General features: G+C 44.8%; 2 protein-coding genes across 2 annotated transcripts in view; one reads left to right on the top strand and one right to left on the bottom strand.

Annotated features, from left to right (window-relative positions):
- Positions 1-11,685, bottom strand: part of LOC119654399 (lissencephaly-1 homolog) — a 60,394-nt gene extending 48,709 nt beyond the window's left edge. Inside the window, exon 1 of the mRNA XM_038059780.1 lies at positions 11,535-11,685. The gene's annotated coding sequence lies outside the window, so the exon portion shown is untranslated. The remainder of the gene's footprint in view (positions 1-11,534) is intronic.
- Positions 11,686-12,010: 325 nt separating this feature from the next.
- LOC119656018 (spermatogenesis-associated protein 5-like protein 1) overlaps positions 12,011-13,929 on the top strand; it is a 30,967-nt gene continuing 29,048 nt past the window's right edge. The window contains exon 1 of the mRNA XM_038062270.1: positions 12,011-12,934. Coding sequence (XP_037918198.1) covers positions 12,031-12,934 — 904 coding nt within the window. The 5' untranslated portion in view covers positions 12,011-12,030. The remainder of the gene's footprint in view (positions 12,935-13,929) is intronic.

The raw sequence follows: 13,929 nt of genomic DNA, 5'->3' as shown, positions 1-13,929 counted from the left end.
ATGCGCGCAAGAAGCGTAAGACCAACACATCTGCTGCGGCCAACGCTTTATTGTGCTCCGCACCAGGGCTTATATCCACGCGTCTCGCGGGGATTAGGACCGGTGTGCCCCCGTATGGGGGCTCGCACTGAGGAAGGGACTACAGAGTGAATCCTACCTGCTAGTAACTTCTCCTACACCTTCCAAGGAACAGGCGGAAGGAAGGGAAGCCAGAGACGTGAACGGAACTGCCAGTTCGAGTGATCGAATCTATGCAACCCGGACACCGCAAACCAATTAAGGTGCTAAGTGGAAAACAGACAAATGCTCTGCGGGATGAGAACATGGGAATTGCGGTACTTCCAAGTACGGCTTTTCTCAGAGAAATCAATCACGAGGGGATCGAGTCTCTGGCGGTACGGTGTGGGGAAAACCCCGCCATACGCGGACTGCCGCATACGCTTCTAACTGTTTTCCATAAGACAATAGACTAAGTTTATGTCGAAAAACATAAAGATTGGTCAAATCAACCTGCAGCATGCCAAAGCGAGAATGACAAAGCTGCAGGATTTCCCCTATATCTTTCTGGTGCAAGAACCGTGGGTTCGATTTAACAGAATCTGTGGCATTGGATCAGTAAAGAGGGCTAGGATCTTCTACGACGAAAGATCCATAAGACCGAGAGCTTGCGTCCTGATGTCAAGACGGTTAGAGGCAACTATGCTGAGACAGTATTGTTCCCAGGACTTAGCTACGGTCATCATACAATACCAGATAAATGGCGAGAGGAAAAACATCATAGTTGCCTCCGCTTATTTACCCTATGATTCTTTGTATCCTCCACCGACGCAATAACTTAGGGATCTGGTGGCGTATGCAGAATCAAGTGGTCTCGAACTCTTAATAGGTTGCGATGCGAATGCTCAACATATTTGTTGGGGCAGTAGCAAATGCAATCCAAGAGGAGAGAAGCTATTTGATTTCATCACTTCAGCTGGTCTTATGACTGCAAACGTAGGGTGCGTCCCTACGTTCGTGGGACCGAGAAGAAGCGAAGTAATTGACCTAACAATCTGTACCCCAAAATTGTTAGAGTTGATTACACACTGGCGAGTGCTAGACGAGGTCTCACTGTCAGATCACCGATATCTAGAATTCAATCTGACTATTGTGGGCGAACAGTCTGCAGTACAAAGGCGGAACCCTAGGAAAACGGATTGGGCAAAGTTCAATGAACTTCTTGGCAATAAAGTACAGTTCCCTAGGCGACTAAGGACTCCTTTGGTGCTGGAAGATGAATTGAAAACTCTGAATTGCACACTTTTAGAGTGCTATGAAGAGGCTTGTCCTATTTCCCGAGGCCAAAGCGGTAAAACGGTTCCTTGGTGGAACCGAGAACTGCAAAAACTCAGGAAATCAACCAGGCGACTTTTAAATCGTGCTTGCAAAAGTAACAAGAACGAAGACTGGTTAAATTTCAGGAACTCACAACGTGAATATAAGAGGCTCGTGAGGTGCTCGAAACGAGACTCCTTTAGAGCGTACTGTGGGGAACTGGAAGGCGAAAGGGAGACTTCAAGGCTGTGCAGAGTCCTCAAAAAGGATGAGTCGGCCAAGTTGGATTCTCTTAGAAAACCCGACGGTACTTTCACGAGCTCCAGACTGGACTCAGTACAGACCCTCCTGGAAGTACAACACCCGGGTGAATGGGTGAGAGAAGTGGTAGGGGGAGAGTTGACGGTTCTTGCAACCCCTTCAACACGCAAGCGTTGCACGGGGAACTGGAACACTGCGAAAGCGATTGTCACCCATGAAAAGGTGAGAGCTGCCATACTGTCCTTTGAACATTTCAAAGCAACTGGCATGGATGGCATCTATCCGACAATGCTAAAGGAGAGTATGGAGCATTTAGAGCGACCTCTAAGAAATATTTTTCGAGGATGTCTTGCTCTGGGCTACGTGCCTTCTTCTTGGCAACAGGTTAAGGTAGTTTTAATACCGAAACCTGGGAAAGATGACTATTCTAATCCAAAGAGCTTCAGACAGATCAGCTTGACTTCATTCTTGCTGAAAGGTTTGGAGAGACTGGTGGAGCGTCACATTCGTGGAAACGCACTTAGGTCACACCCACTTAGTGAAAACCAACATGCTTACCAACGTGGAAAGTCCTGTGAGTCTGCTCTTCATTCTTTGGTCACAAAGATAGGGGATGCAACTTTGAATGGTGAGTATGCGATGGGGGTGCCTTTTCAAAAACTTTATGATGCCGCCAGAGCGCATGGTGTTGATGACGCTTTAATTAAGTGGATCCATGCTTTGCTAACGCAAAGATTGCTGTGCGCTGAGGTAGGGGTCGATCGCTACCTGACTACGGAAGCAACGGAGGGCTGTCCCCAAGGAGGTGTGCTTTCGCCGCTTCTGTGGAGTATGCTGATCGACTCACTGCTATGCGAACTACAAAATTTGCCAATACACGCTCAAGCTTATGCTGATGACGTGGCTGTACTTGTTGTTGAGCGGGATCTTGGAACGGTGTGCAGGAATATACAGCGTGCCGTTGATTTGGTAGACAGCTGGTGCCTTAGACATGGTTTGTCAGTTAATCCAAATAAAACCACAATGGTTTTATTCACAAAAAGGAGAAAACTGGATGGACTTTGTCTCCCTGAGATGAGGGGTACTACCCTTCAACTCTCCGAAGAAGTGAAATATCTGGGGGTCACTCTAGATAAAAGACTTCTTTGGAACAAACATGTAGAGGTAAAGATGAAACGAGCTCTCACAGCTTATGGGCTGTGCAGACGGACCTTTGCCTTGACATGGGGACTCAAGCCTCATGTGGTAATGTGGATATACGTTGCCATCATTAGGCCGATGTTCGTATATGCATCCGTAGTGTGGTGGGTTAAGGTGAGACAAAAAGGTTTTCACCGTAAACTAGCCGCACTGCAAAGAACTGTTTGCCTGGGTATCACTGGTGCCATGAGCACGACATCCGGCGCAGCTCTGAATGCACTACTCAATTTGCAGCCCCTGGATATATTTATTCAAAGCACTGCAATGAGAGCAGCTCATAGGTTAATTCGATTAGATCTATGGGAAAACAACGGATGTGGGGGGCACAGAGCATTGGAAGAGTTACTGGGAGGACTGAATCCAGTTGTTACAATGCCTTCCGATTCTCGTGTCCCCATACATCTGTTTGGTAGAAGATATGTAGTTACCCTGAAGCGTAGAGAGGACTATGTGAGAGGACCTATGTGAATGCCCCGCCTATGGACGCATCAGATCTATGGTGCCGATGTCCTCCAATTGCGACGGGTAGCATCACATCCACTAACGGAAATCCTGCGATACGTTAACGAATCCGGAATATTCCTTTAGACGGGGGAGGCGAGTACAATGGGCCAACACGGCCTGAGTGCTCAGAAGCTGTAGCTTCGCCCCCACCATACACACACACACACACACACACATCCTATACACTTTAATAATTTGGCGATGAACATATGAGTAATAAAGTGCAATTCCCATTATTCGTATCTTCGGCTAATTCGCCGATCCCCAGAAATAATTTTCTATATTTGGTACCCCTGATATTGGTAATCCCGATAATTCGCATCAGACCCTTTGCCGTGCGATTCTACTGCAATAGGATTTTATCAATAGATGCCGACTTGATGACCTCTAAACTACACCAACCTTGCGACCGAGAAAAATAATGAACACGATCTAGCCGAACATGCCATCGAAAGCAACTAAAACGAAGGAGAGTAAGATTTTCAACAATTTTTTCTGTATTAACCTCGATTTTACCCAGTTATCCCCTCCGTCCATTAAATTCTCTGGCTCCTCAGCTAACTCTCCCAACTACCTTGTGATTTATTCTGCCGCTACTTTTCCTCAGTCTATGTTCCCGCTCCTTCCTCCAAATCCCTCCCGATAGTGTATATAGCCTGCCCCGCATCTCTTATCATTCCCCTTCTTACCCTCCTACCCTGTCGAGTACCTCATTGGTAAACTTGATGCGGACCTGGCTAATATGGTCTTCCAAACCTCTGTTTGCTCAAAACTGGTAAATCCATTTCTCTTCCCCTATGTCTTATTTTCAACAAAAGCCACGGAGAGAATTATTTTCCCGGCTTGTGGAAAGAGGCTTTCATCGTCCCCATACACAAATGTGGCGATCGTACGCTTGCCGAGAATTACTGTTCTATTTCCCTATATATATGTCAGCGACTGGTTGTCCGCCCACTTTGGTCACCACATAGTAAAAGAGCAGTACGGCTTTGTTATGCGTAGGTCCACTGCCTCCAACCTGCTTGACTTTACCAACTTTTTCGCCAACTGTCTAAATTCACGGCAAGAAGTACATACCATTTTGCACTGATTTCGCTAAAGCCTTCGACACTGTAAATCACAAGATCCTTCTATCCAAACTCTCGTATCTAAGCATTCCCACACCACTTGTTTTATGGGAGCAGCATTGCGCTCGGCCGACATTATTACCGTGATTTGACTCAGGTACTCATTCACAGCTGAGTCGACTGGCATCCGACGTCAAATTACGATGCAAATCCACTTGCACCAGGGAGATTTGAACCGCGACCGGTTATTGGTAGCCCGAAGAAATAACTTAACTCAGAATAATATACCTCAAAGCGGAGGGCATGTAGACCCGCTACGGCACCGTAGAAGAAGAAACAAGAGGTCAAGATCGAAAGAACTTCAAAATAATGTCAATAACAATCCATGAAGTACATGAGTTACACGATTATCGTGGATAAGGTAGGAGCAAGACTACAAATTGTCTTTTTGACTATACAACTGGAAGTACTCTAAAACTATAATGCGGAGTGCAGAAGAGACATCAGCAAGAACAAAGGATTTGCATGCCAAATACAGAAGGAAAGCTTCTAGAAATGCTCTTGAGTGGCAACCTCCGGTTAGCTAAGACGAGATTCTGAAAATTAAGAATGCCCGTCGATAGACATTTTGCGAAAAAAAAAGTATCACAAACCGGAAGCTGAACTTTTTAGGCATGAAAGGTGTTGTGTATTTCTTTTATAAAAACATTTGTCCTATTAATACTTAGCACGTAATATATGCATGTATTGTGTAAAAATATTCTACTTTCGCTTGATACTGACATTCAAAGTCTTGAATTTGCACAGAAACGACAAGTTTGACCACCAAACCTAGGTACCATATAATGACAGCCTCTTATTTAAATTGTTTGTTTGAATAATTTCTGAGAAAGGGTCCGTGAAAGAAATGATCATTTTCGACCCCCGGCACTCCACACCTTTCCAAGAAATGTTAAAACTAATACCGGCTTCGGAAATTACTAATCGAGACTTTGCATTTGACACATGGCTATGTACACCCCCGTTTTGTATGTATGGGAACTCCCCTTAAATTCGACGCAGAAGGATGTAACTCAATCTATGCGTGAGCGTTCACAGTGCCCATCTTTCCACCAAATTAAGTGTCAATCGTCGTCAATGTCAATAACCGTCTCCGAGAAAAATGGGTGTGACACACAGACAGTAACCCGATTTTAATAAGGTTTTTTTTTACACAAAACTTTAAAAAGTCTACTTAAAGGGGGGGGGCCTTACTAAATGAGGCGGAAGAAATCCAATTTTTTTTTCGCCTCAATCGATTCTCAATATATATATGAAAATATACACACAGCCTACAGCACGCTGACCTCTTTCATACTGGCTAGCCCGAATTGTTTACTTGAAAAATAATTGAAATCGCTGCTTATATGGTTGCAGGAGTATTCAATGATATTCAGCAATTTTGAGCACCATACAATTAGCATTTATTTACTTTGTTTACAACGCTCAACTTTTCCAGTTCATTTCAAATGTGTTTACATCATCACCGAAATTTTGCTGAGATGGCAACTGAACCTTTTGGGTCTCAGAAGTCAAAAGGTTATTTTTATGAGTATGAGAAACGTTGTCGTTCGACCTGAATTTTCTCCAAAAACCGTCACCTCAAGATCGCTGAAAAATGTTAGAACGAACCATGTGAAATGTCCAAATTTCAGGCTAGATTCTGGGCTAACTTACGCAAATGCAATACGCAGCCAAGAAGCCGACCAAGCAATCTGTGTAAAACAAAACCTTATTAAAATCGATTTACTGTCTACCTCTCTGTCCGTTACACACATTTTTTTCGGAGACTGTTGTAGCGATTGACTCCAAATTTGGTGGAAAGATGGGAACACTCACGAATACATAGAGCTACATTCGTTTACGTCGAATTTAAGGGGAGGTCCCTATACATGCAAAGGGGGATTTATTTTTTGGAAGATGATAAAGGAGGAGTGTTTGAGGGATCCTCAGTAAAACAAAAATAAAATGCTGAGATCAGGGAAGGAGATAAATAAAGTATAGTTAGAGTTATTCCACTATGCTAAATCCTACCTGATCTCTCCTGGTGACAGGCCAATGGGCAAGGGCTCTTGACGCATGGACGGCGTCAGGACGTAAGTCAGAGCAAAACAAATACGTGTCTGCACGCCAAATGTTGGCACCCTAACTGGAAAGACCGAGGAACTCGTAAGAGCCCTTCGGAAAACGCGCATTGATATTTGCGCTCTGCAAGAAATCCACTTCTTCATCGCGTACGCACCACAGGCAGTTTGGTCATGTGGGTGAAAAGGCACACGGTAACAGGTGCCATGGGGGAAGGGGTTCGGAGCGCGCAATGAGGGTAACGAGCGTGTAATCGATTTTGCAGACACCCATGACCTTATACTTATGAATACATGATTCATCAAACGATTGTCTCATCTTCCTACATTTTATTGTGGGAGCAGTGAAACGCAAATCGACTATATTCTCATAAGACGCCAACATTTTACCACTGTCACTGATTGCAAAGTCGTTCCCTATGAGACCATCGCACCTCTACATCGGCCGTTGATTGCCGTCCTGCGAATTAAGCCACCGATAAAACAGCGTGAAGAACGCACTGGCCCGCCGCGCATTAAATGGTGGCGATTTGGTGAGAAGAAAGAAGAAACGGTCTCACTCATACGATTGCCAACCATTACGAATGTGGAAGAATCATGGAACCAAATGAAAGACACGATCCACAAAGTGGCCTCTGCAACCCTCGGGGTCACCAAGCCGGATAAGCGGTACATCAACCGAGATACTTGGCTTTGGAATGATGATATTGAAATGAAGGTCCGTGAAAAGAAACGCCTCTGCCACAAATTTCTCGACGATAAAACACCTGTTAATTGGCCAATTTATAAGAATGCCAACCGGGAAGCAAAAAAAGCGGTCGCCGTCACCCGAGAGAACCATTTCAAAAATCTTTACGATAAACTGGACACTCGGGATGGCAAAAGAGATCTGTATCGACTTGCTAAAAGCCGTAGTGAACGCACACAGGATATCGAACACTTCTGTTGCGTTAATGATAAGAACGGTACGTTGCTTACCAACCGTCGAGCCGCAACGGACAGATGGCGAGAATACTTCGAGCAGGTTCCAACTGAGAAAGTTGCTCATCCTCCACTTCCACAATCATTGCCGACATTTGGAGCAGTTCCACCTGTCAGCGCAACTGGTGCTCAGAGGTGGCGGTGAGGAAGGCGGAGTGGCACCGGGAGACGCTGTATTCACTTTGGTTTGCCGGCCGTGATGCAGTAGGCGAATGCTCCAAAGGCCTAATTAGGGTGGTCAGACCCGAGTCTGCACGGAGACTCATCTGAAGTCGCAAATTGGTCACGAAACTTTACCAGGGGTATACTGGTACCATGGGAACCGGGAAAGCCCCTGGACTCTCATACTTCGGGTGAACTCCCGTTGTATGTGAGTACAGCTCGGTTATTTGCGGTTGGCCCCCCTAGTAGGAGTTTCATGGTGGTTGTGCTCAAGCGAGAAGAGATGGCGTTTCAACATGGGTGCCGTACTCCATAGTTCGGTAGAGATTTAGGTAATTCTTGCATCCACCAGTAGGAATGCTAAGCCATGCACTTGGTATAGACTGGTACCGTTGTTGCTTGTCTCAGCGGGGCTCTGATTGTGGTCACAAAATCAATCAATAAAGAAGAGGACCGTAGGATTAAGTCTCCACGACAGGTACCTACGTTAAACACCATGGGCTTAACTGTCAGCGCAACTGAAGTTTGAGGAGGCAATAAAAACAAATGAAGTGGGGGAAAGCAACAGGACCTGACGACTTCGCATCTGAGCCCTGGAAAGCGAAGAGCTGGGACCCAACACTGTGGCTCAGTGAATTCTTTAACCTGGTTATTCAGGAAGGAAGAACACCATCTGACTGGCAAGAAAGAAACACGGTTCCAATATGGAAAAAGAAAGGTAGTCCAGCAGAATGTTTAAATTACCGTCCGATCCGGTTACTTTCCCATACCATGAAGATTTTTGAACGCATTCTTGACAACCGTATTTGAGAAATCGTTGAAATAACCGTGAATCAAGCCGGATTTGTCAAGAACTGCGGAACTACTGACGAAATACACGCTGCGCGGTTATTCATGGAGAAACACCGTGAGAAGCATCGCCCTCTTTACATTGCCTTTCTGAATCTAGAGAAAGCGTTTGACCGTGTACCATATGAACTCATCTGGTATGCTTTACAACACTTCGTAGTGGTTGGTAGAGCAACCACGATCCGAAAAGTAAAGTTCGAAGTATGGCGGGTGTATCAAAACCGCTTCGTATCTCTGTTGGAGTTCATCAAGGAAGTGCCATCTCACCACTCCTCTTTGTTCTTGTTATGGACACCGTCACACGGGATACCCAACGTCCAGCGCCCTACACACTGCTTTATGCAGATGATGTTTTCCTAGCATCTGATAGCAAAAATGATCTCGAGCAACTTGTCCAAAAATGGAATGATCGCCTCATGCAATACGGTCTCAGATTGAATTTAAACAAAACTGAATTTTTGACGACCGATCCCCATGAAACAGGCACAATCACTGTCAGCGGCAGTGATCTGCCCAGATCTGAGCGATTTAAATACCTCGGGTCAACGCTATCAGCCAATGGAGAACTGCGTTATGAAATTGCTTCACGCATTAGCGCAACCTGGATGAAGTGGCGTTCCACAACTGGTGTTCTTTGTGATAGACGTAACAACGAACGTCTCAAATCTAAACTTTACCACAATGTCTTCCGTCCAGTCGCTCTCTATGGTTCTGAGTGTTGGCCGACTATAAAAGACAATGAACGGCGTCTTGCGATAATGGAGACGAAGATGCTTCGTTGGACTAGTGGCGTCGCACGTTTAGATCACATCCAAAATGAGGATATCCGCGATCGTTATGGGGTTGCGCCGATCGTGGAAAAGTTGCGAGAGAGGCGTCTTCGATGGTATGGTCACGCAATTCGTGCAAACGAGAATTCACTTGCCAAGATTGGTCTGAACATCGAAGTCGATGGTAAACGACCAAAAGGCAGACCAAAACAACGGTGGCTTGATACGATAGATGGAGATTTGAAAGCCTGGAGATTGCACCCAGCTCAGGCATTCGATGGAGCCACATGGCGAAGCCGATCACGACGAGCCGACCCCGCTTGTGAGCGGGACAAAGGCTGAAGAAAAAGAAAGAAGAATTGCCTAAAGCACTTGTTTATCGTTTCCTATTCACTAAAGGAGTATAAGGAGCGCTGAATCGATTTCAGTCGGTGTTTCCCAACCTGCAAAACTGAAAACACCTAAAAGGCATCTGTAATCTTAGAGATTCATAAATTTAAATCCAATTTCACCCACAAAACAAACTTGTTTTCTCTTCACTAAAGCAAAAACTTCAGCTACACAATGTATATTGACAGAGTTAAATTGCAGTGAAAATATCGACCGCAAGCCCAGCGTACATCTCTTCAATCCACGCTGCTCATAGCCCAATACTACATACACTTCACGATTCCAGTCAGGGACCCAATCTGCACACACCATACAACTTGTCTGACAACATATTTTTGACTCATCGCAAAAGATTTGGATGCAATCCATAGATGCTAAGCAGAGAGATGGCTACGCCGGTCAGAGCCATGAAGCTTCAGGGCCAGGCGGCACCAAAATAAGAAATTCCATTCGAATACGGGTTTGGGGTTCAGCGGCGCAATGAATAGTGGAGTGCACGGCACGAGTACACTTTACACAAGCCAGTGATTGGCATTATGCAACGCAATCTAACGAAAACGCCAGCTCGTGAGCGATGACGACAATAGACCCAACACGCTGAGGTAGAGGAAAAACCTGAAGCACAGCATGAAATGGCAGCAATCTAACGGTACGAGATAACCAAATAAACGATGTCTTCATGAGGAATTCCACCTGAAAGAGGGCAAAGGTGACCTAAACTAATGATTCGCTCTGATCGTAAATTCAGCTGGATGCACAGGGAGAAAGGCGGTTTGGGTTAGTGTAAAGATGTTGTGGATAGAATATTGTGAACGTGGGTTATTCCGTTGCAAAGAATGCCATGGAAGTTGGATGGATAAAACGTAACCCAGCCTTACACTTGAGCGGGAGACGCTACTATTGAACTTGCACATAAACTTAGGGTCACCGGAACCAGGCACGAGTCTCACACGTCTGGGCGTCACGGAACAGCTTGGTGTCTAGATAAGGCGTCTGACAAACAGCTGACCGAGTTATTTTTGCAACTATGACGGCAATCGGACGTCCAAACCGGAATCACTGTTCAGATGAAATCATCTCCGTCGAAAACCGGAGTCGCGGGTGTCGCACTTTCATTTTTCTGCATTTCAATTAAAAACCGAACTAAGATCTCGTACTTTCCACCAGCCAAGGAGGAAAGCTAGGCCCAAATCCCATCATTCTGGAAGGAGGCCTGGGGGAGTCTTGTGTCCGCGTCAACAGCCACTCGAAGCAGCGACAAATGCCTGCGCATGTGTTGGCACTTGCTTGCGTCGCATTTTCGCCCGTTGCGGAGTCCATCTGGCTGCTGATTCTCTCATTCCAGCAAACAGCACCAGTCTATTGGCCGAGGAGTCATACATTTCAGCGAAAAGTTAGAAACCCCTGCGAAAAATCGATGCTCAACAAATTCAAAGTTGTTCATGACCAGCATCGAACTGTTGGCAAGTGTCACCATTCAAGAGCTCAGAAGGCAAACGATGCGTCATACACAGCAGTGATCACTCTATTTTCTTAGCCAAAGTAATTATCAACGACCATCTAACTTTGAATTTTAAACGCAACTGTGTCCGCGCTGCCAAGGCCGTCATTACGGATCGTGCAAATTTATAGCCTACAACTGATTCGTTACACCTTATTGCCACCCACTGCTATCACACAGTTTTTCTATAATTCGTTAGCTAGCATCAATACGCGCTTTTAATACACGAAAATTGCGTAAAACGACTTTTCATAAACGTACCAAGTCCGGCCATCTTGAAAATACAGCACAGACCAAGAGAAAGAAACGGGTCGATGACGAGTTTTATTGCACAATTTCCAGACGTTCACGTACGCGTCTTGCCAATTTTCTTAAGACCGAGACTACAGGGCTCTAGATTGATTCTACTTACGTTGATAGATAGTTGGCAAATGGAAGTTTTGCACTTGAAAATCCAATTTGAAAATTGACAAGAGCTCAAAGAGCAAGACTATTTTTTAACACGCACGACACAATAAAATCGACGACGACAAACGACAACTGGCCGTCGCGTACGGAGAAACAAAACGGACGTCAATGAACTATTGCGTTATACGGATTAGGGGCAACATGAGATTTTCTCTTGGGCGAGCATTACGACATCTAGAGTTTGGTGCAATCGTAAGATACGCTGTAGAACAAAATCAATCTTTAAACACGCCTATTAGATCTTTAAGTTCTTCAAATTTGTTTCCCATGTTCATCAAACTGCAACAATTGAGCAATCAACAGAGAACACAAGTTTTTCGAACACTAAAAATTGCCTCCTAAACACATTCAAAAAATTTCCAACACGAGAATCGCCCTGCAAATTTGACATTTAACTCCCAACTCCTTGCTATAACCTCACTTCAAACAATAACATCAACATGATCCCGGAGGCATCTAAAAATTTATCATTTAACGTTGAATTAAAATTGGTACCCAACCATTCAAGCATCGAGAACTGTTCCCAGAAGTGCCTTCTACCTAGTGAGAAATTCCCAGCGGGTGTCGCTCCCGGTAGTCTGAGCATTTGCACTATAAACTCCAAACAGTATGTTTGCTTCCTATTCCCCATGAACAATAATTTTCCGGTGGGATATTGTGCAATAGACAATTGTGTTTCAATTAAAAAGTCTTCTGAATGTCCTGAAAATGTAGCAAACACCCTAACCCATATAAGAATAATCGAAACACCAGTGGAACCTTTCCGTGAAATTAAAGTGAAAATCAATCTAAACAAATCATTGTTCGAAACCTCCCAAAGATTGACTCGTTCCAAACTAGCCCAAGCAGCAAGGACTTTCCTTTCTCTATACTCATTTACGGCAAACTCAACCATAGAACTTTATGACCGCGCCAATAATTTCGGGATTGATTCTATCGAAATTTTATCTGGAGAGTGTGATTCGGTCGTAGGCAATATTAGCGCTGAAACAACATTTTTCGTAGAAAGTATTCGATACCTTGGAACTGCATCCTTTTTAAATACCGTCGAAATAGCTGGAGTCGATAATGTGATATGTGAACTGGACAAAGTAGCTACGGAATGTTTCCTACACGGAAACTGGAAAAGTTCAGGAATCAATCAATCCCACAATGCTTTGATCGTCGGCCCAACAGGTTGTGGAAAGACTTCAATTTGCCATAATTTCGTGATAAAAAATAAATGCAATGTGTTCGCGATTCAGTCCAGTGATATGATGAAACCTCTCCCCGGCGAAACTGAGGAGGCGCTAAGAAAGGTCTTTGCGGATGTTAGGTATTTTGTGGAGCATTTTCAACCGTTGGGTAAGTTTCTAAATATTTTTATTGGAAGTTGTATGACAGCCAACAGAGTCTATTTCAGCTTACAAAAACTGTTTCACTCGAAAGTCTCACAATAGCGTCAACTCAATCTTGCCAGTTCTCATGTATTCCTCGGAGATTTGGGTTCTTAACATGAAAAATTGCGAACTCTTGGCCGCGTTCGTTCCCCCGAACAATTTTTGGCCCCCTACACGAGAATGGAGATTCCATAGCCTACATAACGACAAAATCTATGACCGTCAGGTTGTGAATAAAATCCGGCTCAATAGGTTACGGTGGGCGGATCACTTAATCCGTATGGATGAGGATGATCCAGCCTGGAAAGTCTATAAGGGCAATATCTATGGTAGAAAGAAAAGACGAGGCAAACTTTGCCTGAGATGGAGTGATGGCGTAGGTGAGGACGCCAGACAGCTTTTAGGGATATCGAATTGGTGGGGGTGTCCGGAGTTCCTTATTAAGGCAGGCCTAGACCGGATACCGGTTGTTGCGCCGTTGATGATAATAATGATCAAATCTCAGACAGTTCCAGGCCGATATTCCATTTCACTCACCCATGATTTTGCGCAATCGCCAAGGCGTACCACCAAATCCCTATCGCTCTCGCAGACATTCCGAAAACGGCTACCTGCACACCTTTCGGACTCTTCGAGTTCACTAGCATGACTTTCGGCTTGTGTGAGGTTTACCCACTCTCTCTTACGGAACTTGAACTTTGGTTTTGTCTACGTTGATGATGTTTTGTTTGCTTCTTCTTCAGGATCTGAACACTTGGAACATCTCGAGTGCATTTTTCAACGTCTCCTCAAAGTCGGACTTGTCCTAAACGTTGAGAAATGCAGATTCCTCCAGAAGCAGGTAAAATTTCTCGGCCATTTGATAACCTTTGCCTGGTATCCAACCTGACCTATCCAGGACGCCTACTTGCCGCGAGGTTGCGTGGTCTGCTGAACCTGTCCATGCAGCACTGCTGGCAT

The sequence above is a fragment of the Hermetia illucens genome, chromosome 4 (genome assembly GCF_905115235.1).
Source record: "Hermetia illucens chromosome 4, iHerIll2.2.curated.20191125, whole genome shotgun sequence".
Taxonomy (NCBI): Eukaryota; Metazoa; Arthropoda; class Insecta; order Diptera; family Stratiomyidae; genus Hermetia; species Hermetia illucens.
The sequence above is the reverse complement of the archived record's forward strand: the minus strand, read 5'-3'. Positions and strand labels throughout refer to the sequence as shown.